General features: G+C 43.3%; 1 protein-coding gene across 2 annotated transcripts in view; it reads left to right on the top strand.

Moving 5' to 3' along the window:
* The first annotated feature begins 200 nt into the window (after positions 1-200).
* GRIA3 (glutamate ionotropic receptor AMPA type subunit 3) overlaps positions 201-20,497 on the top strand; it is a 304,452-nt gene continuing 284,155 nt past the window's right edge. For both annotated transcript variants that reach the window (XM_004587661.3, XM_004587660.3), the window contains exons 1-2: positions 201-546; positions 1,741-1,899. In XM_004587661.3, coding sequence (XP_004587718.2) covers positions 438-546; positions 1,741-1,899 — 268 coding nt within the window. In that variant the 5' untranslated portion in view covers positions 201-437. The remainder of the gene's footprint in view (positions 547-1,740; positions 1,900-20,497) is intronic.

Consider the following 20,497-nt stretch of genomic DNA (forward strand, 5'->3'; position numbering starts at 1 on the left):
TTTATTCTGTCTCTTTCTCTCCGTCTCTCTCTCTTTTTCGCTCCCTCCCTCGCTCCCTAGCTCCCTAGCTCACTCGCTCTGTGATAGGGAGAGAAGTCGTTTTGGCGAACCCAGCTTGCTGCCAATGAACCCGCCTTCCAGATTGGTGTGAAGACAGAAGTGAAGGGGGGCGGGGAGGGGGTGTGAGAGATCCTGGGAGCGAGAGGGAGAGAGAGGGAGCGAGAGAGAGGAAGAGAGGAGAGAAGAGAGAGGGAGAGAGAGAGAGAGGAGGAGGAGGCGGCGGAGGAGGACTAGTGTGGGGTGGAAAGGAAGACTGAGCGAGAGCAAGTTGAGGGGAGGGGGTGTAAGAGCCGGCGAATTCTTTTTCTTTTTCTATTATTATTTTGAGGACTCCCGAGTTGCGCCCATGCTCTTGTCAGCTTCGTTTTAGGCATAGCATGGCCAGGCAAAAGAAAATGGGGCAAAGCGTGCTCCGGGCGGTCTTCTTTTTGGTCCTGGGGCTTTTGGGTCGTTCTCACGGAGGATTCCCCAACACCATCAGCATAGGTAAGTGTAATCAAGCTGCCCAGTAGGGCCAGGACTCCTGCCCCGGAGACCACTGCCCCAGAGGGGCTACCGCGGCTGTCCGTCCCTGTCCTGCATGGCCTGGGGACGGTGACCAGGGACGGTGACCAGGCACAGACGGTGGGGAATTGAGCCCCCTCCAACAGCGGGCTGGTGTGGGGAGCCTCCGGGACCAGGGAAGGGTCTCCTGGGGCTGGCGGGGTGCACTGCCGGGGTGCACTGCCGGGTTTTCAGAGCTGAGAAGAGCTAGAGACAGGAGTAGGAACCTGGGGTGCTGCGAGGGGGCAAAGAGTCCTGGCTTTTTCCGCTCGCCGCTCTGCACTTTGTCACGGTCTGTGTGCAGCCCCTGGAAGTTATCCCAGGGTGATGCTGCCTGTCTGGCTGCGCCAGGGCACACAATCCCAGGCCCGGGGGCTCCGCGTCCCGCGCCCCTGGCTCCTGGGAGACTGACTAGGCTGGGGGAAGTGGACCCCACGCTGGATCCCCTAGACCGGGACAGCAGCCTGGGTCCGGGCGATTTGGGAAGGAGGCGGGGGGTGGAGTGGTGGTGGTGGTGAGACTAGATGCTGAGCGCGAGAGCGGCAAAGTCATGCAGACCATGAATTCATGAATTGCCGCTGTGTCTGTCTGGAGCCAGGCTCCCGGGCGCTGGGAGGGAGTTCTCTCAGCTTCCGTCTGTATTTACAAGTCAAGAAGTTAGAATTGTTGCGTTACTGAAGCAGCCCCTGTACTGGCCCTAGGCAGGGGGGCTGTGGGGAATGGGATGGAGGAACAAGGGGTATGAAACTGTTTTTTCCTCCCAACCTTTCCCTTTACTCCGGGAAAAAATGAGCCAGCTGTGCGGATATAGCTGCGGGAGGAGGGGGCGGTAAGAAAGCTGTTGCCTAAGAAAGAAGCAAATCCCACTCTTGGTTCCATCATCCCACCCCAAAGCAGCCCCCTCTTCCCTGTCTCCCTTCTCTTCAGCCTCTTCTCTTCAGTCGAGAGAAACCAGGTTTCTTTTGACTGAATCTGACTTCACAAGTCTTGCAAGACACACAGGTTGAAAAAAATCAATCTTCCGTCTTACAACCCGATATCATGGAGAGGTATCTGGTAATCTGTGATATCCCATGGTTTCTAACAAGTCCTGGGGTAGGGGAACACAAGCCCAATTCTGGTTTCCTTTGCTTCTAGGTGGACTTTTCATGAGAAACACAGTGCAGGAACACAGCGCTTTCCGCTTTGCCGTGCAGTTATACAACACCAACCAGAACACCACTGAGAAGCCCTTCCATTTGAATTACCACGTAGATCACTTGGATTCCTCCAATAGTTTTTCTGTGACTAATGCTTGTAAGTAAATCTGCTTTTCCTCCTTTTGGGACCTTGAGGATCTCACAATTTGCTTGTGGTGCTTGGGGTCTGTGTGTGCTCTGAGTGATTGCCTCAAGAGATGTTGAGGGGCCTCCAAGGCAACCCTGGTCTCAAGCTGCATAAATCACTTCCAGAGGACCCTGCTGGGAGGCTTAAAGCACTGGGCAAAACTCAAGTCAGTGGGTGAAACTCCTTTGTAAATAATGTTTGATACAAAAGTTTTATTTTCCTCCCTGCAAAGCTGGTGTTCCCTCCACTGTGCCATTTTCTCTCTCTTTTTTTCTTTTTCTTTTTGTTTCTTTTCTTTATTTTTGCCTGGGGCGGGGTGGGGGGAGAAATAGCATAGTAGGTTGAGATTTCATCACAGGGGATTTTAAAAAGCAACAGCAGCAGTTTCTTAATTGAGTCAATTCAGACTCTACATTACTTGACTGTCAAAGCACTAGCCTGGCTGTAGCAATGAGCTGAATTTGACACATGCCTAATACCCAGGAACAAAATATGGGAAGTTCTGCAAATATATGACCTTGAGGGACAGATGAGGCTGATTCCCTGGCCTCTTTCTGTCCTAGAATATCACCTTTCTTGCCCAGCGAGTTCTGATAGAGACTGATAAGACTATAAACTGATTGCAAGTGACAAATGCCTGCCAAACAGAGGGGAAGGGAGCTGCCAGTGTTCAGGTGAACATTTTAAAAGCCAGTTGTGCCCGACCCCAGCAGGCTTCACTCCCCTGATGGTTAAGCATAACATCATTCTTAATTCAACACCAGAGGTCAGGGGTGATGGGAGAGGAGTGGCTGGAGGCAGGAAAATGGCATATAGAGAAGGGAGAATTTCATCAGCCCCAAAGTCATCTCGGGAACCCATAATTGTGCTCCATGCTTGGTTTTCTGCAAAGCGGACATTTCGAGAAGTAAAAAAAAATCACAGGACCTCAACTGGCTAAAAGCCTGTTGGGCCCAAGGTTTCAGTTGGTTTGAATGTTTGGGGGGGGTAAAACTAAGAATTCTTCATCAATGATTATTTCACAAAAAGTTTTCCCAACAGTGAGAGTGATGATGACATAAATTATGTTTTGCTTGTATGGCTGGTGTAGTTTGGAATATTTGTCCTTTTTTTTTCTTTTTTCTTTCAAGAGAGGAATGTCATTTATGTCTGATTGGGGGAAAGTTTGTATGGGATTTTCTTCAATTCTTTCTTCCTCAAAGGATATGTGATTTCCAAAATACTACTGAAAATGTCCCCAACGCACGAATTCCTTGCATTTAAACATTTGAAGACTTGGGCCAAAGATATGGGTTGGGGAGAGTGAAGTGCTTGGCAAGAAATGTGACAGTTATCACATTTGAGAGAATTTTAGCTGAAGGTACAAATCCTTATATGAACATGTTCTGAGACATTCTGTGTATTTGACATTCTTTGGCTTTCCGATACTGACAGAAATAGGAATTTATTAATTCCAGCTAAGTGCGAAAGTTATAAAATGCCTGCCTATACTTTGCATCTTATTTCGTAATCCCAGCCTATCTCCACAGCATTTACAACACACAGCTGACTCCTAATCCTGTAGCGCTGTGATCTGAAGAGGCTGAGTCTCAAATTCACCTTCCTAAATATCAATTAGGGCAGATTTAAAAGCTAAAAGCTTGAAACTACCAACATTTATTAATATCAATAATGAATAATAGTTACTGTGACTCTCCTTACTGTCTTTGTACTGGTGAGGACAGGGGTAAGAAAGCCATTACTGCTCAGGAATTATTGATTTCCCTGGTTTCTGGTCCTGTTCTTATGGTCAAATCAGATTGACACCTGTCAGTCCAGGGCCACCAGGACCCTACTCAAGGAGCAAACAAGAAATGATCCTTGCCACATGAAACTCTCAAGTTTAGGAACAGGCAATAAGTCATTCATATTGGGATTGAGTTGCCTTAATGCCTTACCTCTCACAGCAATAACGAAACCACCATGGGATAGGAAAAAGAAATTGACCAAAATCTTTCACCTTAAATCCCTAGCACTTACATTTTTAAAGGTAGTTTATGGCTAGGGGCTTGAGTGTGAGAAGACTGATGTGGCTCCTGAGGCAACAAAATAAACACAAAAAAGTGACTTTTCCCTTAGTCATTGCCAAATGTACATGTAAGCATATGCAGACACACACAGGAGAAATATCTAGAAATCAGCGATATGCTCCCAGCTGCCTGTTGCACTCTTAGATTTTATAGCTCAGAAGACAGAGGAGGAAATCTGTCGTCTCCAGTTCCAGAAGCAGTCATTTCTGAATGTCACAGTCATTGAATGGGAGCCAGATCTCAAAGCTATCTTCCAGCAGCTGCTGCAGAGTAGCTTAGTATGAGAAAGATGGACCGTCCAACCATAGTTTTGGACTGCAGAAACCAAAGATGCCAAAGGCAAGGGAAACCCTATAAGTGTCATTTCATTTCTCTCACTGGCCTTGATTGTCCTTTTTCTTTTCCCCGCTGCTGGTTGGAGTGAGGGGGGGAGATGATTGGAGATTAAGTATGTCAGAGGTCAGGATACAATTCTACTTCATCACTATAGCCTGTCTGGTGACCCAAGGTATCACTGACTCCAAGCAACCCCCTTGATGGTGCAGAAAGAAAAAACAACAACAACAAAGAAAAGCAAACAAACAAACAAACAAAAAACATCTCCTGCACTCTGGCCAGTCCCTCCTGCATACCCAGAAAGAATCCAAGAAAATCCCAGAGGAGTCCATAGCCTACCCAGATCAATATGGAAAGGGCTAGAAAAAAATTAAAGCAACTTTTCCTGAGTGCCATACAGAAGTCCTCTAGCACCCCAATAGACAGATATTTTCTCATGACATTTCCTGCACCCCCATGCCTGAGGTGGGCACACTTTCCAGGGTGTGGGCATGCAGGCAAACAGAATCATAAACAAAGGGTAGCACCTTCTGCATGTGCTCCCTCTCGCTTTTCCCTTCCTGCTGCCTCCTCGCCCCCACCCACCCACCCATAATATATTCAGAAGCTTTCCTTGCAGAGAATCTCAGGCATGTTATTTAAAGACTCTTCTCCACCAGCAACCTTTTTTTTTTTCCTTCTTCACAATCCCCAAGAGGTTTGCTTAAGACAGACTCCAACTTCATTCTGTGCCTTAAGAGGCCAATAAAAAACTTCCTGGCTTTGAAAGGTGGTTCACTTGGGATCTCAGCTCAGAGGTGAACAGAAGTTTATCGAGGAGACTCATCTGATTTGGAGCACCTGTTCCCGTTTCATAGCGATTAACAGAGTTTGTTGCCTTACTTTTCAATTTTGCTAGATAACCTCAGAAAAAAAAAAGAACAGTGTGAATATTGTGGTTTCGGGAGACTTGCATTCATGCACACACACACACAAACACACGTATGCATATACACACAGTTCATATCAAAAGAGATGTCCACATATATGGTCATATGTCTTTAAAAAAAACAAATTTGATCATCGCAGAGCTTCAGGGTCCGCATGTGTGTGAGCTGATGCACACATGCACGCGTGTGCACACCAAAGCACTGGTGGGCCTTCTTCCATGGCTTTGCTGTCCTGCTTTAGAAAATGCTGCTGATTCCCTTGAAGTCCCCTCCTGTGTCTTGCTGCTGTGCACTTGGAGTGCACTCCACACTACAGCGCCCCAGCCTCTGCAGTGTCAGCTCATTAGCACACAGATCTCATATTCCCTCTCTGCACTGTCATTGCAAAAATTGCTGTTGTACACCTTTACAGCCAACAAATGTGCTCGTGGATTACGCACTGTTTGCAAGAAGCAGGGGAAAGGCAAATGTAACCTTAAAGGTTACTCACCACGGAACTGTGCTCTAAACGTTGGCTTAAATAAAAATCTGTTGACGGAGGTGCAATGGTGATGGTGGCACTGAGACGACTTAGGAGTACAGGCTCTAATGGAGCTCCAGGCAAAATACCTTGGGCTGCTGAGCCCTAACCCATCAACTGCACATTTTTCTTCCATTATTTTTTTTTCAAGCCTTCTGAAATATTCCTGCTAACTGAGAACACACTCCTTTTATAACAGCACATTTTGCTACCAAGTGTAGTTAGCTGAGACAGGTTTCAGTCTCTTGCCTACAGAGTCACAATCTAATTATCTAATTATTCTAACTGGCGGGATCCATTTAACCATTTAGGTCCTTTCGGAAAGGAAATGACTCCAGGAAGGGATCCCATTATATGCCAGGTGGTGGGGTTTTGTTTGTTTGGGTGTTTGTCCCCTCCCTGAAGCTATGGAACCAGGGTGAAGACTCCAGGGGACCATGGCTCCTACATTGGAAGGGATCTTCACAGTGTTGGCCAACAACTGCCTCTGGCTCCAGCTGCGATGCTCACTCCCCCAACTTTACGCATCTGCTGCCCTCCCTCTCCTGGCTGCTGGCCAGTCTCTCCTGTGAGCTCACAGAGGATTTAGCTCACTTCCCAGCCCCTCTGGCTAGCTGGCTTAGCCGACTGAAGCACAAGGAAGTCACCTCAATGTGCCAAACATTTAAGTCACCTTCTCACAACGTTTACCATATTTTTTTAATCTAGTTTTTCTTGGGGTGGGGGTAGGGGAGGGAGACAGTTGATGCCATTTATTTGAGATCTAGAAATGGATGGCAATCAGCAGGCTTTAAAGGTGAGCTTCGTGCCAATGTAATGCCTTCCCCGGAAGGCAGCTTCCTATTGGTCTACCACCTGGGAGGAGGGGGCCATGGTGGAGGCAGGGGGAATAGGGAGGGTTTGTAGGGAAAAAGCAAAGATAACTATTTCACTGTCTATCCATGCTTACCACAAAATGCACTGTTTTCTTCTTCTTGGTAATTTCAACTTTTGCCCCTAAAATGAAACTAGTTGTCCAGAGCCTACTATTTGTGCCTCTACAGATTGTTCCCTAAATTCTTCATTTCCCTACCCAGTCCCTAAGACTGAGCAAGAATGTGGGACTTGCTTGAGAGTTTTTTATACGTTTCTGGCTCTGGTTGTATTTTTAAAATTTCATTGTTATGAGTAGTTAGAGGTGATTGACTGGTTTCATTTTAACAGATTGAAAAAAATAAATGAAGCTGCTAAGGCATTGTTATTTGTGTTCCTTGGTAGACAAGACATGCGTCATTTTTATAGTTTAAGAATTCAAAGATGGCATAGATTTTAAGAGAGGGTAAGAATTTCAGAGGATAAAGTTCATCACTTTGGAGAAAGGGTATAAACATACTTATTCAGATAATTTATATTTGAAATTCGTAGATAGAGACTATGGATATATTTGAAGGACCTTTTATAAAACTTCCTAGCTTTTAAGAAGGATATATATATAGTGGCTGACTTTGGTTGTGGAAGACTGTCACAGGGCCAAATGCAAAAGTAGCTGCATACAATAGGTTGAGTTTAAGCATACTCAAAACCTGTCTGTTGAATCTAAAACCCTTGGGATGCTTTGGGAAGCAGAGTTGAGTTCGTGGAGAATTCATGTCGATAAAGAGATTGTGGTAGAATATGAAGCTGCCTATGTGGGCTCTGGCAAGAGATGCACTGGCACAGGAGGTGGGTTCCAGGAGAGGAGAAGGATGGTTTGCGAAGCTGAGTGTTTCCTGGGATACCCTGAAGAATGTCGTGTTGGTGAGGAAACATATCTTCTAGTCAGTGAATGGTAACTCTGGAGGCCCATTGAAGATTAGTGGAGCAGTAGCGCCTCCTCACTCCCTCCACCCTTTCCTTGCTTTTATCTCAAGCATACCTCTGGCTTCCAGCCCAATGGAAATAACTAGCCCATTGCTTTCTGGATTCCTTAAGAACAATGGTCAGAGAAATAAGTGTTCATTTGCATCTGTATGGAGCTCCCTGCTCTTCAGTTCCCAACTATCACTGGCTCTTTAAGCAAGGTTGGTCAACATGACCATCAACCTGGTGGTAGTGCAGTTGGAGAAAGGATCCGAATGAGAAGTAGCAGCAGAACTGGTAATGATCCCTGCACCCTGTGGGATGCAACTCTGTACAGCTGCAGTTCTCAACCTTTCACCTACACATCAGTTACCTGGGGATCTCACCAAAGAAATATTCTGATTCGGTCTGCAGTGGGGCCTGAAGCTGCTTTTCTCACAATCTTCTAGATAATGCCAATGCTGCTGACTCTTAAACTGCATTTGGGTAAAAACAATCCAGAGCAAAGAGACCATGGTTATCAAAGAAAAGGCATTCCCAAACAAGCTCTTCCCACATTTGCACCTTCTTTAAAAAAATATTCATTTTTACTGGAAAGGCAGATTTACAGAGAGAAGGAGAGACAGAGCGAAAAGATCATTCATCCTCTGGTTCACTCCCCAAATGGCCACAATTGCCAGAGCTGAGCTGATCTGAAGCCAGGAGTCAGGTGCCTCGTCGGGGTCTCCCATGCAGATGCAGGGTCCCAAGGCATTGGGCCATGCTCTTTTACTTTCCCAGGCCACAAGCAGGGAGCTGGATGGGAAATGGAGTAGCCAGGATACAAACCAGGGCCCATATGGGGTCCTGGTGCATGAAAAGCAAGGATAATTTTTTCTTTCTTTCCTTCTTTCTTTCTGTATTCTTGGGGAGTCTTTCTAAAAACTGTTTAAATTTTAAATTTCACTTTTTCATTGACTTGTGCATTTATTTTTCCCATTGCTTCACAAAGAAAGGAACACTCATTCCACCAGGGGAAGCTGGGCTCAACATTGAGTGATGACCTGCCTCTGCTGGCCCCACCTGGGGCAGTACAATGCTTTAGCCACTGACCCACCACACCAACACTACCTTTATATCTTCCAAAGAAAGTGCTGTACAGACATTTTTGGCTCGTTCTGACTTAAGAATACCTCCATCATAGTCCCAACAACTATGTCCATTTCAGCAACATGTAGACGTGGCATGAATACATGTTTGATGAGAGCACTTACTTACAATTGCTTTTTATAAGGATATGGAGAAGGCTGACAGTGGAGATAGCTCTTAACCCTAGATAACTATCTTGGCTTTTTGCCACACTGCAAAGTACCCCTTTTAGAAAAACAAGTTGCTCATGAGACCTCCGGTTGGTGTGCACCACTTCCAATTCCCTTCCCACTTTGCTTCACTGGGTCAAGGTATGCCAGAAGAAGGCATGTAACATTTGCTCTTCAGCTGTCTGTCTTCCCTTAAACAGGGTTAAGAAAAGCAGTACAACTCAACTCATGTCTACTGCCCTGAGAGCCTAAAAAACCTTTACTCTCTTTTCTAGGCCTGTCCTAGGGACTCATTGACAGGAGGAAAAGATGTAATGTCACTTCCTAACATTACTGAGCCAAGACTGCTCCTGGGAAATCATTAAAAGTTTACCCAGTGTCATCTGACAAACGCAAAGCAGTACTCGATTCCCTCAAAATACTACTGCCCAACAGTCTGAGACAATCATCTAAAATGCAACAAATTCATTTATTTGTGGTGTTGCACTGAAAACCTGTGCTACGATGCAAGTGCACTATCTGGAAGGGAATGAGTTGAGTTTTGTCAAGCATTAATATTGCAACCACAATTCTATGTTCAAATTATGACCCATTACTTGGCAGGATTCTCAGAGGGGGCTTTCCAAGACAGGCAAATGGCCTTGCCCAAAGAAGTAGACCAGTATATCATTGATTAGAATTTAGGGGGTCTTGGGGCCTGTGAGGTAGCTCAATGGGCTAATCCTCTCTACAAACACCAGAATCCCATAAGGGTACCAGTTCGTGTCCCAGCTGCTCCACTTCTGATAAAGCTCTCTGCTTGTGGTCTGGGAAAGTAGTAGAGGATGGCTCGAATCCTTGGGCCCTTATATCCATGTGGGAGACCCAGAAGAAACTCCTGGCTTCAGATCAGTTCAGCTCTGACCATTTTGGCCTTTTGGGAAGTAAACAAGCAGATGGAAGAGCTTTCTCCCTGTCTCTGCTTCTCTCTATAAATCTTCTTTTTCAATAAAAAGAAATATTTTGAAAAAGAAAAAGAATTTAGGGAGACCTGAGAGACACTTGAGATGAGGAAGACCCTCTAATGCACATTTCACCTAATTTCCAACACATTGCCTTCCTCATGGATAAATTCCAAACCTTTATTCATTACAATATTAGCTACCTTTCACTATTTTAGTTGCTTTTGATCCATCAAGCCCCACTGATCTATCTGATGGTAGTAGGCCTGCCACCTATTCTGTGCATAGTTGCTTGTAGTGAAAGGTAGACTCCATCTCTCAATTCACTACAGTTACTGTGCAAAATTTTCAGAAATAAAGTCATTTTGTGATAGGGACAGTGTGGAGATAGGCATGGTGGTAGTAGACAGGCTTGTTGAAGCTTTTAAAAATTATTGGAATAGGGCTCGGCAGCATGGCCTAGTGGCTAAGGTCCTCGCCTTGATCCCATATGGCCGCTGGTTCTAATCCCGGCAGCTCCACTTCCTCTCTATCTCTCCTCCTCTCAGTATATCTAACTTTGTAATACAAATAAAATAAATCTTTAAAAAAAATTATTGGAATAAAAAGTAGTTCCCTCTCAATGATCCATGATTGCTTGATGCACTTTGCCAACCACTCCTTGAAGCCAGGGCCCTCCTCTTTGGAGCTGCCCAGAAAGGAGTCAGGGCCAACAGCAATGGAGGTGACAGGAAGGATCAGGACCCAGACTACAGAGGGGTAAATGTATGAGTGTGGGTATAAGTCTCTTTGAGGGTGAACATCCTTGTAAATTTAAGGTAGAAAGGGTACTAACATTCACAATCAGCCAGAACTTGTTATAGATTCCCAAACATCTACAGATTTCATTACAGTTTCCAAAACTACTTGGTAATTAGTTAAAAATAATGTTTCTTGATCTGGGCCATTTATATCAGAAATCAGAACATATAAGGTCAGGCCTTTTTTTAGCAAGCTCTATGGGTAGTACTAATGCATGTTCAATTTGGGAATCACAAGTTTAATGCAGGCTCAATTTGGGAATCACTAGTTTAATGAGCCCTAGTGCTGCAAACAGAGATGTACAGATCCAAATTGAATATTTATTGGGCATCTACAAGCACCAGGTGTTTTCCAGGAATTTTCACACGTTATTTCTCTTTCTAAGTGACATGCTGTGGGCTCAAGCAAGCATTAATGAGTTTGACTCTCAGCCTGGAAATCCAAAAGTTGAAAGAACAAGAGACTGGGTTCAAGTCACCGGCCAGGTGGGAAACAAAGCAAAGATGCTCTTTGAGATAGTGAGAGAAATGAGAGAGTGAGCTTCATTTTGTCAATGCTTCTTCCATTCCTTGCTTGGCAGATAAATGATTGGTACTTACCCATGCTTATAAGCTAGATGTCATGGAAAACGCAACGCATTTATTATAAATAGATGTATTAGAATCAGTTTACATAGCATTTATTGTGCCTTCCTGTATATCCTTGCTATCAACAGATTTAATGCTAGGATTGAAACAATAGTAACAACAATAATAATAATTGTGCTGTTATTACAGCTTCAAAGCACAGAAGGTACTGGCCAGTTCACATGCCTTATCTCATGGAATCCTTATGATATTGCTAAAAGTGGGAAACCCTCATCCCCAATTTACAAAAGAAAACTCAGATCAGAGGTATCCTTCAAAATGTAGAAGGATAATCCAAATGATTCACAGAAAAATGAATTAAGACAAATATTTCAGCATATATATATATATATATATATATATATATATTTTAAATCTATGCTTGCCTTTTTTCTCATGATACACATTTTCCATGAACTTGGGATGACCCCTTGAATAAGCAACTAGCTCAAAGTCAAATGGATGATTAAACAACAGAGCCAGAATTCTACCTGAGATCTTCCTGTCCTTAGAATCTGACTCAATTTCAATTAGGGTTGAAATTGAGTGATTAAAGAGGCCAGGCAGATCACAGAAATGTGGGAATAGGGTCAGGTTTGTTACACTAGCGAGTAGTGGGGCTTCTGGCAACCTGGAGCACACACACTGCTACCTGAAAATAACCAACTCCAACTTTTTTAAAAAGCTTGATTCTTTTTTATTTGAAGGCAGACTTAGAGGGAGAGGAAGAGCAAGGAGAGCGAGAGAGCGAGAGAGCGAGAGAGAGAGAGATCTACATGTTGGTTCTCGCCTCAAATAGCTGCAATGGTTGAAGCTAGAAGCCAGGAGCTTCTTCCAGATCTCCTAAATTGGTCTCTGGGCCCAAGTTTTTGGGCTATCCTTTGCTTCTTTCCAGGCACATTAGCAGAGAGCTGGATGGGAAGTGGAGTATCCAGGAGATGAATTGGAACCCAGTGATGCAGGTGGAAGATTAGCTTGCTATGCCACTGCACCCCTCCCCCTCACACCCAAATCCACATTTTTAAAAAGCACTATGGAATAAACCACACATCTGCAGCAGGATCTAAAGTGATAATTGGTGGAAGTTGAATGTTTCTGAAGTCTATACTGACGCTAATGCTTTCAGCAGCTAAGTTACTGGGTGAGAACTGTAACTCTTGGGAATAGCAAAGAAAAGTTCTTCTCCGTAGGAACCCTATTTTGAATTTTTTTCTCTTAGTTTACTGTGGATTTTTCTCTTCCTTGTGCACCTACTTGAATTCTTTCTCACATATACATTGTTGAATGCAAGTTCAACTCCAATCAAGTTTTCCCCAGGCAGTGCTGAGACCTGCAAGAAGAGCACTGAGGCAGTCATTCACAAGTATTCAGGAAGTTGAAACAGGCACTTCTAGAGGGGCCTGTTTCAGGACACCTGCTTATGTCCTAATATATACAAACCATAGCACCTCTGATTCAAGTAAATATGTGTCAACAGCCAACCAGGGCGGGGAGTCCCATACACTAAGAAGTTGGGAGTGGACAGTTAGCTTAGTGGCCAAGATGCCTGTGAGCCTATCACAGTGCTTGAGTTCAAGTCCCAGTTCTGGCTCCTGATTCCAGGTTCCTGACAGATTCATACTTTGCGAGGCAGAAATAATTGTCCCTGTCATCCAAATGGGAGGCCTGCACGCAGTTCCCAAGCCCAGGAGTCAGGTCTGTCCGTTGTGGGCATTTGGGGAAGCCAATCGATGGCATTCTGTCTGTCTCAGCCTTTCTGTTTCTGTTTGTCTCTCCCTGTTTGTCACTCTTGCTCTCACTCTCTCAAATAAAATATGCTTCTAAAACAGGAGGCTCACCACCTTCAGGCCAGTGTTCAAAACAGAGATGTATATGTGTAGTTAGTTGCTTGATGTCGTACACTGACCAGAGCCAACTTGACCATTAATTGTGATTAGGTACTTTTCTTTGAATATCAAAGGCCTACCGTAGTTACAGTGAGAGATACAGATCTTTTCCTGACAACTTCACTACCAGGTATAAAAGCAAACCTCAGACAAACTTCAGCTTCTTATTAAAATAATATCGTATATATTTGATCTATATTGATATAGAGATATGTAATATACATTATATGTATATAATATGTATATTAAGTACATATACAGGCTGATTTACAGGCTCAGTCAAGTTCAGCTTCCTTTCCTTTGGAGTGTTCAGCACCTTGCCTGAAGGTTCACTGCAGGCAGACAACATTGCAGTGATCGCAATGGCAGGATTCAGCTAAACAAGAAACCCCATTAGTGACTGACCGTGAGCCAACTGGAAAATTGTGCCTGGGACACAATTTCTAAGCACTAATACTATAGAGCTTATTAGAGTCTTGTATATTCTTATTTGAAGATTTGTTTTATTTTTATTTGAAAGGCAGATTTTACAGAGAGATAAGAAGAGACACAGAGAGAGTTCTTCCATGTGCTATTATACTCCCTAAATAACCAAAATGGCCAGAGCTGAGATGATCTGTAGCCAGAAGCCAGGAGCTTCTTCCACTTGGGTGCACGGTTCCAAGGGTCCCAAGGCTTTGGACCATCTTCCTCTGCTTTCCCAGTCAATAAGCAGGGAGCTGGATTGGAAGCAGAGCAGCTTGGACATGAGTGGGTGCCCATATGCGATGCTGGCACCCCCACCATATTTCTAACCAATCCGTATACGATGAACTGCTAATTTTACCAATGATGTTAATGTTAATTAACAAAGCCTCTGGTGTTCAGTGGAAATAAATTCCTGAGGTGCATTCACAACTACTTGTTGATTTGATTTTTTTTAAAGTGCTAGACAATCACTCTTGGATCATATGAATCCCAATGAGAGTAAGTGACCATTTCTTGGGTATAGATGAAGAATAACTTACCCACACATATAGTACACAATTTATGTTGAGATCTTATAAAGTAAATTACAGAAAACATTTGAGATAACGTGTCTTTTATGGCCTATGGATGCCAAGTGGCAAAGGGGCTATGGTGTAGTGGAATGAGCAATGAGCTCATTCTGTTCCCTTCTCACTTCTGATATCAGCTGCCCGATGGCTTTGAACAAGCCTCTCCTATCTCTGAGTCTAAGATTCATCATCTGTGAAATGCAGACGTTCTTCTGAACCACCGGCCTCTGAGGTGTTCATCCCTGATAGCCTATCATTAAGTATTGTCTAATTTTTCAATTATCACTTCATTTCATTTCTTACTGAGAAAAGACCATTCAAAGCAGAGTGCTCACATTTTTCAATAGCTAGAAATTTCATCTTCATCTATTTTTTGCCTCCACAACACTTCATGATGAAAATATGAAACCCACGAAACCAGTGAACAATTTTTTCCAGCCTGTATGCTTTATCCTTGCTCATCTCATCTCTTGCATTTCCTAGCTGTGAAACTTTGGGTCAGTTACAATAACTTCATGTTGTCTTGGGTTCCCCAATTACAAAGTGCACAGGATGATAATTCTTACCTCAGAGGGTTGTCGGAGAGCTTTAAATGACATAATCTTTAATCCTTGTAAATCATTTAGGATAGTGCCTGGCACTGAGTAATATTATCACCATCAGTGTTATTTTAAGAGATTTGGAAATCTCTGTCCTAAAAACAGAGACCTAAATTCATCTGAAAAGTAAAATGTCTTGTCACTTGGAGAATCCGATCTGCTTCCTGAACAGTGACCCTGAGCCTTTCTATCTCTCAGTCCCTCCCCATGTGTCAAACGGTTTTTGTCTGCCAAGAAAGCCATCAAAACCCCTTCAGCCTACCACTCTGCTTTTGTACATCTCTAAGCATACAACCAAATTTCCCCACCCAATATAGGTCTTCACAACAACAGTCACTCAGATATTCTTTGGCCAAATAACTCAGAAATTCATCTTTCTGTATAATCTAAAGGTTAACAGGTTCTGGGAAAGCCTAGAATCTTCTTTTGCAAAGAAACTATTCATCCATAATTGTATCTGCTTCCAATGAAAATTAGTCTTCCTGTCTGCTCTTTTGTGACAATTCATTATCCAAATAGTACACAAATAGTCCCCGTGGCTTCCTAAAGGCCCAGGGGGACATATATTGGCACTCTTCAGACTGATTAGGAAGCAAACACTTAGGCCAAGCACCCAGGGCACTGGCTCTGCCGTCAGTCCCAAGAATATGTCTTGGAAATGAGCTTGCCCACTGAGGGGCTTCAGGGAAAGCTCCCTTCCTGCAGGGTGCTTTCCTTCTTAGGATGCTACAGCACCACTAGTAAATGAGATTTTGCCCTTGGTCCTGGAGGAAAGAGCCCTGAGAAATGAAAATGGACACATACCATATCCGTGTTTCTCCTGGGTAGAAGGCATAACCTTGGCATATGTCTTGTGTACAACTTCCCCCACTTCTTTCCCATTTCCTCATGACATTTAGCAGTTGATAATCCTTTTAGTCTCTTACCATTCAGACAATGAAGCTCAGCAGAAACCCCATTTTTGGCACATCTCTGAGTTGAAGCAATCCTTCAACTAAATATCAGAGCCTCTTACAAGAGATAAGTCAGCCTTGTGCAAGAGCTACTAACGGTGTCCTGCAGCATCATGCTTCATGCCACACCCAATTCTCACTCTCCCCAGTTCTTCCCACCACAGAGTATATATCTATAAAAGAGGAAACCAATGAAGAAAGGTGATCTTCCCCCTGGGGAAAAAGATCTGGTACCATGAAGCTCTTTGATCACTAATTCCTGGCTCTTGGATTTTGCATCTAACTTTCTGAAGCAAAGGCTTGTGATTTGAGCCTTGCCTGTGGAAAGCTGTTTCCCTCTTCACTTGGGAGCTATCAGAGAACAGTGTCCCTACCTTGGACTGTCTTTGAAGCTTGCCTCTCTTACTAGCCATGTGACCTTATGCAAGTTACTTAACCTCTCTTTAGCCTTGTTTATCTCACCTCTGAAATGAAGACTGATTTGATAGTAACTATCCTTATAATGTCATTGTAGGAGATCATCCATACAAAACATTTACCATCATATCTGGTATATAGTAAGTATTCGACAAATGGTAATGATTATTCAAGCAGAGTAGTAATGTGGTAGGTAAATGGAAAAGAGGAATCAAGTTCATCAAAAACAAACCATGAAAGACTTTTCCCATGTGGAGCCAACCAGAGTCCCATAAACTAACTTGTAACCTCTGAATCTGTAGCTGAAAAAAAGGGCAAATGAGGTAATATTTGTACACAACATGTTCTGGGCAGCAGGGGCTTGCCTCAGGAGGAAAAAAAAACAGGTAGAGAAATAAATAATTAAAGTGATACGTAAAAGCCAGGGCATACACATAATGAGGCCTAAGCATGCCATCAATGAAATGGAACTGTCTAGAAACCAGGTCCCTTCTGACTTTGTATTTCTGAATTGCATTTGATATTACTAATTTGAATAGTCAATTGGGTAATGAGATGAAAAATTTGGCATTTGCTGTCTTGAACGAAAGAATGATTTTTTTTCCCAATGTAGAACCTGTTGTAATGTGCTTGAAGTGAGAGAATGGGAAACGTAGATGCTGAAGTTTTTCATTCAAACAAGGAAACATGTGGTGCCAGTGGAACTGGTGCAGCCATGATTTTTCTGAGTTCTTTAATTACGAGGATGTGTGGATGAAAGTTTTGAGCATATCCATTTGAGTCGATGAATTTTCTGCTTTTGCTAGTGCTTGCCAAAGTCAAACTGAAAATAGCTAATGAAAGAGATATGCAAAAGTTAGAGGAGAAATTTCACTAATGTGATTTTCCAGCATTTCAATCTCCATTCTCTCCAGAGCAAAGGTTAACTAGCTGCTTCTATGAGCCCAGAGTCAGTAGGAAGGAGCCTGCTGAGGGGTAGCAGGCAGCTCAGCCTTCTGTCCCAGCTCTCCCTCAGTATTCTGCTGCTGATCTCCCAGCATGCTGTTTCCAGCAGGCCAAAGCCTGGGGGATGCCCAAACACAAAGGTTCACCTTCCACATCCCAAGAAGCCAATGTTCCACCAGCATCACACCCTCTTCTTATTTCTCACCCAAGCCCATTGCTCTATTGCCTTATGGGATCATTAACCTTATTTTTCAGCTGAGGAAACTGAGGAACAGAGGCTAAATGAGTAGCCCAAAGACACATATCTATTTGATAGATGAGCAGGGATTAAAGTCTGCTAACTCTTGGAACTTCTCCAAGATGCCTTTCAACACAGTCCTGTTATCTTCCACTGTTGTCCAACGAGGTTGTATATGACAATGACAACCCTGTCAATTTTAAGCAGGTGGCAGAGAGGAAGAATATATCCATAGCAAATTAATTAGAAATCCAGTGAGATGTGCGTTTCAGAGGCCATGGTCTTCTTTTTAGCACCTCCAATGTTAATCTGTCATCATTTTACCACCCTCTGATTTATAGTCAAGAATGAGCAAAACGACGTCTTGACATCCCATTATAGATCTCAGAATACTGGCACTAGGTCGAGTTGTTCTAGTTTAACTACCTCATTTTGTGGATGACGAAAGTGAAGACAAGAAAAGCAAAGCAATTTGCTACAAGTAATGCATCTCCCTTGTGGCAGAATCAAGATGAGACTGCAGACTGGCATATCCAGAGAACGGTTTGTTCCATGAGCAGAAAACTGGACTTAACACTTCAGATGTTATCATTTTACTATTTTCTGTTTCCCTAATTGTTGCACAGATATTCATAATACCCCAGCCTAGTTTTTTTTCAAAGTATAAAACATTTAACGACCATAGATGTCAAAGTGTAATACTTATTCATGTTCACTCTAGAAGAAAAACTACAAATAAGAAGACTCACCCAGTAAAGTAAGAATCATACAAACTTGGGTTCTGCCACATGTATCTTGCATTTTCACATTATACTATACTGGGAGCATTTTCCCCTTCAAAGTTTCTTTAAATTTTTAATTTTTTTATATTTACAAAATATTGTGGCCCATAGTTATTTTATGAGACATATGAATATTTAAAACCATTTCCCAATTTTATGAATTCAGGTGTATTCCCAATTCACTGAGGTTTATAATGATCCCCCAACTTCCTCCAGTACCTGCATACAAGCATATGTTGGAGATCACAATAATGAATACCTCCTGGCCTTTCATTGTCTCGCTCTTTCTGAAATCATCTTATTCCTCTACCATACAGCGCAACAAAAGTGGCAACTTGACCTGTTCTCTGAAAGGCACATGCTTCTAACACAAGTCAGGCAGTCTAGCAATGATGGTTATGTTCAGAACCTCAATTCTCAGGATTCCAATCCAGCCTCAGTCTCTTTCTAGTCTTAAAACCACAAGGTAAAGAACTTCATACCTCCAGGCCTTTGTTGCTGTCTGACCAATTAGATTATGAAACTTACAGACAGCACTGTATATATTGGAACACTTAGAAATATGAATTGCCATTCTTAGCAGACTTGCCAAAGAAAAATGGCACCACACTTGAAGCCAGAAAACCTCAGTTCCCCACATAGCTAGCAGGTGGAGAGGCTTTGCAACATTCCCAACATAAAAAATAGACATCCAAGGGGACACACATGTCTGGGAGCCTTATCTGCTCACGATGGACTGAATGCCCTAAAACGTCATGATGGACTGACGGCCCTAAAACGTCACACTTTACCCCATAATATGTATAATAATGTGTCCACTTTTAAATTACATTTAAAATTGTTTAACTAAAAGGGAAAACCTGGGCTCTTGTTTCATCTCTGCTATTATCTAGTCCCATGACTTTGCTTGTACTGTGCCGATGAATGAGCTCTCAGCTTCTGCAGAAACATGAGGATGATGATGCCTGAGCCGTGGGCCTTGCAGGGATACTAACAGATCACAGAAGAGATGAGATGTTGAAGGTGCTCTGACCACTAGGAAGTGTGAGTGTTAGGCACATCCTGTTACCCAAATTGTGTGATATTGCTTGGAAGGACCGAGACAGATACGGTACAGGAATCTAGTCTGAATCTACTAAGCCTCAGAAGATGTGTTGAAAAGAAAGCCTTTGATATTGGAAACACAGACCACTGCAGACAGAAGGGACCTTAGAGATCAACTTTCGCAAGGCTTTTATGTTATATTCAAAAAAAGACATTCGGAGATGAGAGACATCACAGTCAGAGGGCCAACCGCAAAATCAACGCTAGAACTCAGGGATCCCGATTTCCCAAGAACAATATGAAGGCAATCAAAGCAAAGAAATAAAAGTCCAGTTAGCTGTGGAATCCATGCCAGGAGGAACTAATTAATTGGATGTTTATAGCCAGAATAAGTCTCTACTACATTTTGAAATGTCAACTTCATTCCAGGTGATAGAGAGTAGGGGGGCAGGAAGGTGGGGAGAACGCCTTCTGGCTTGCCCAGATTCCCAAGAGACTTTTGTTGTCCCCAGCAATGACCACTGAAGCAGATGGTCTTTCTTTGATTATTAATATTTATCTTTGCTGTTAGTTCTCACTTATGTGTTTTCAGAAAACTTAGTAAAGTGGATGAAATTGGCAGTTGCTTGAAAACACAATTGCCAATGGTTTGAATGCAGTACATTGATTACAGCCCGGGCATAATTCATTTTACCCTCTCACACGTACAGCCCATGCCAGACAAGGGCTGCGTTGCTGATGGCAGCTCAGATATTGCTGCATGTCCTGAATCATAGCCCTCCAGATTCTCGGTAAATAATATGTGCCGAATACTTTCATCTTTACATTATTTTAGCTGAGACGAGAACACATAAACACTTCTGTCTGACAACCTTTTCAAGTTCAACTGCATAGAAGGTTATGTTAAAAAGAAGCAAGAAAGGGGTTCTTCAGCAGTAGGCTCCAAAAGTGACTAAGAGATGCCATCAGACAAGGGCAGCCCTGTAAGAAACGTGGTGTGAAATGTGTTAATACAATAAACCCAATGAAATCCAGCTATTGTTCGTTCAGAATTCTGGCTGCCTTCCACAGCTGCCATGGTGACTCAGACAATGTCTGTGCGGGTTCACTCCCTTCCTCCCACACCAGGAAGTGTCCCCTTTCTGCCTCTCAGCCAAAGGGGTCTCTATGACCAGTGACAGTTCACCCTTTTTTGTCATTCCCACAGCTCCTAACGAGAGGGACTGCCTATCTTGACCAGGATGGAGGAAGCAGTCTGACAACTCTATTATATAGCCACGACCACTAACTGCTGTACCTGCAATGTTCAGCAGGTGGGGAGCATCCCCA

The sequence above is a fragment of the Ochotona princeps genome, chromosome X (genome assembly GCF_030435755.1).
Source record: "Ochotona princeps isolate mOchPri1 chromosome X, mOchPri1.hap1, whole genome shotgun sequence".
NCBI lineage: Eukaryota > Metazoa > Chordata > Mammalia > Lagomorpha > Ochotonidae > Ochotona > Ochotona princeps.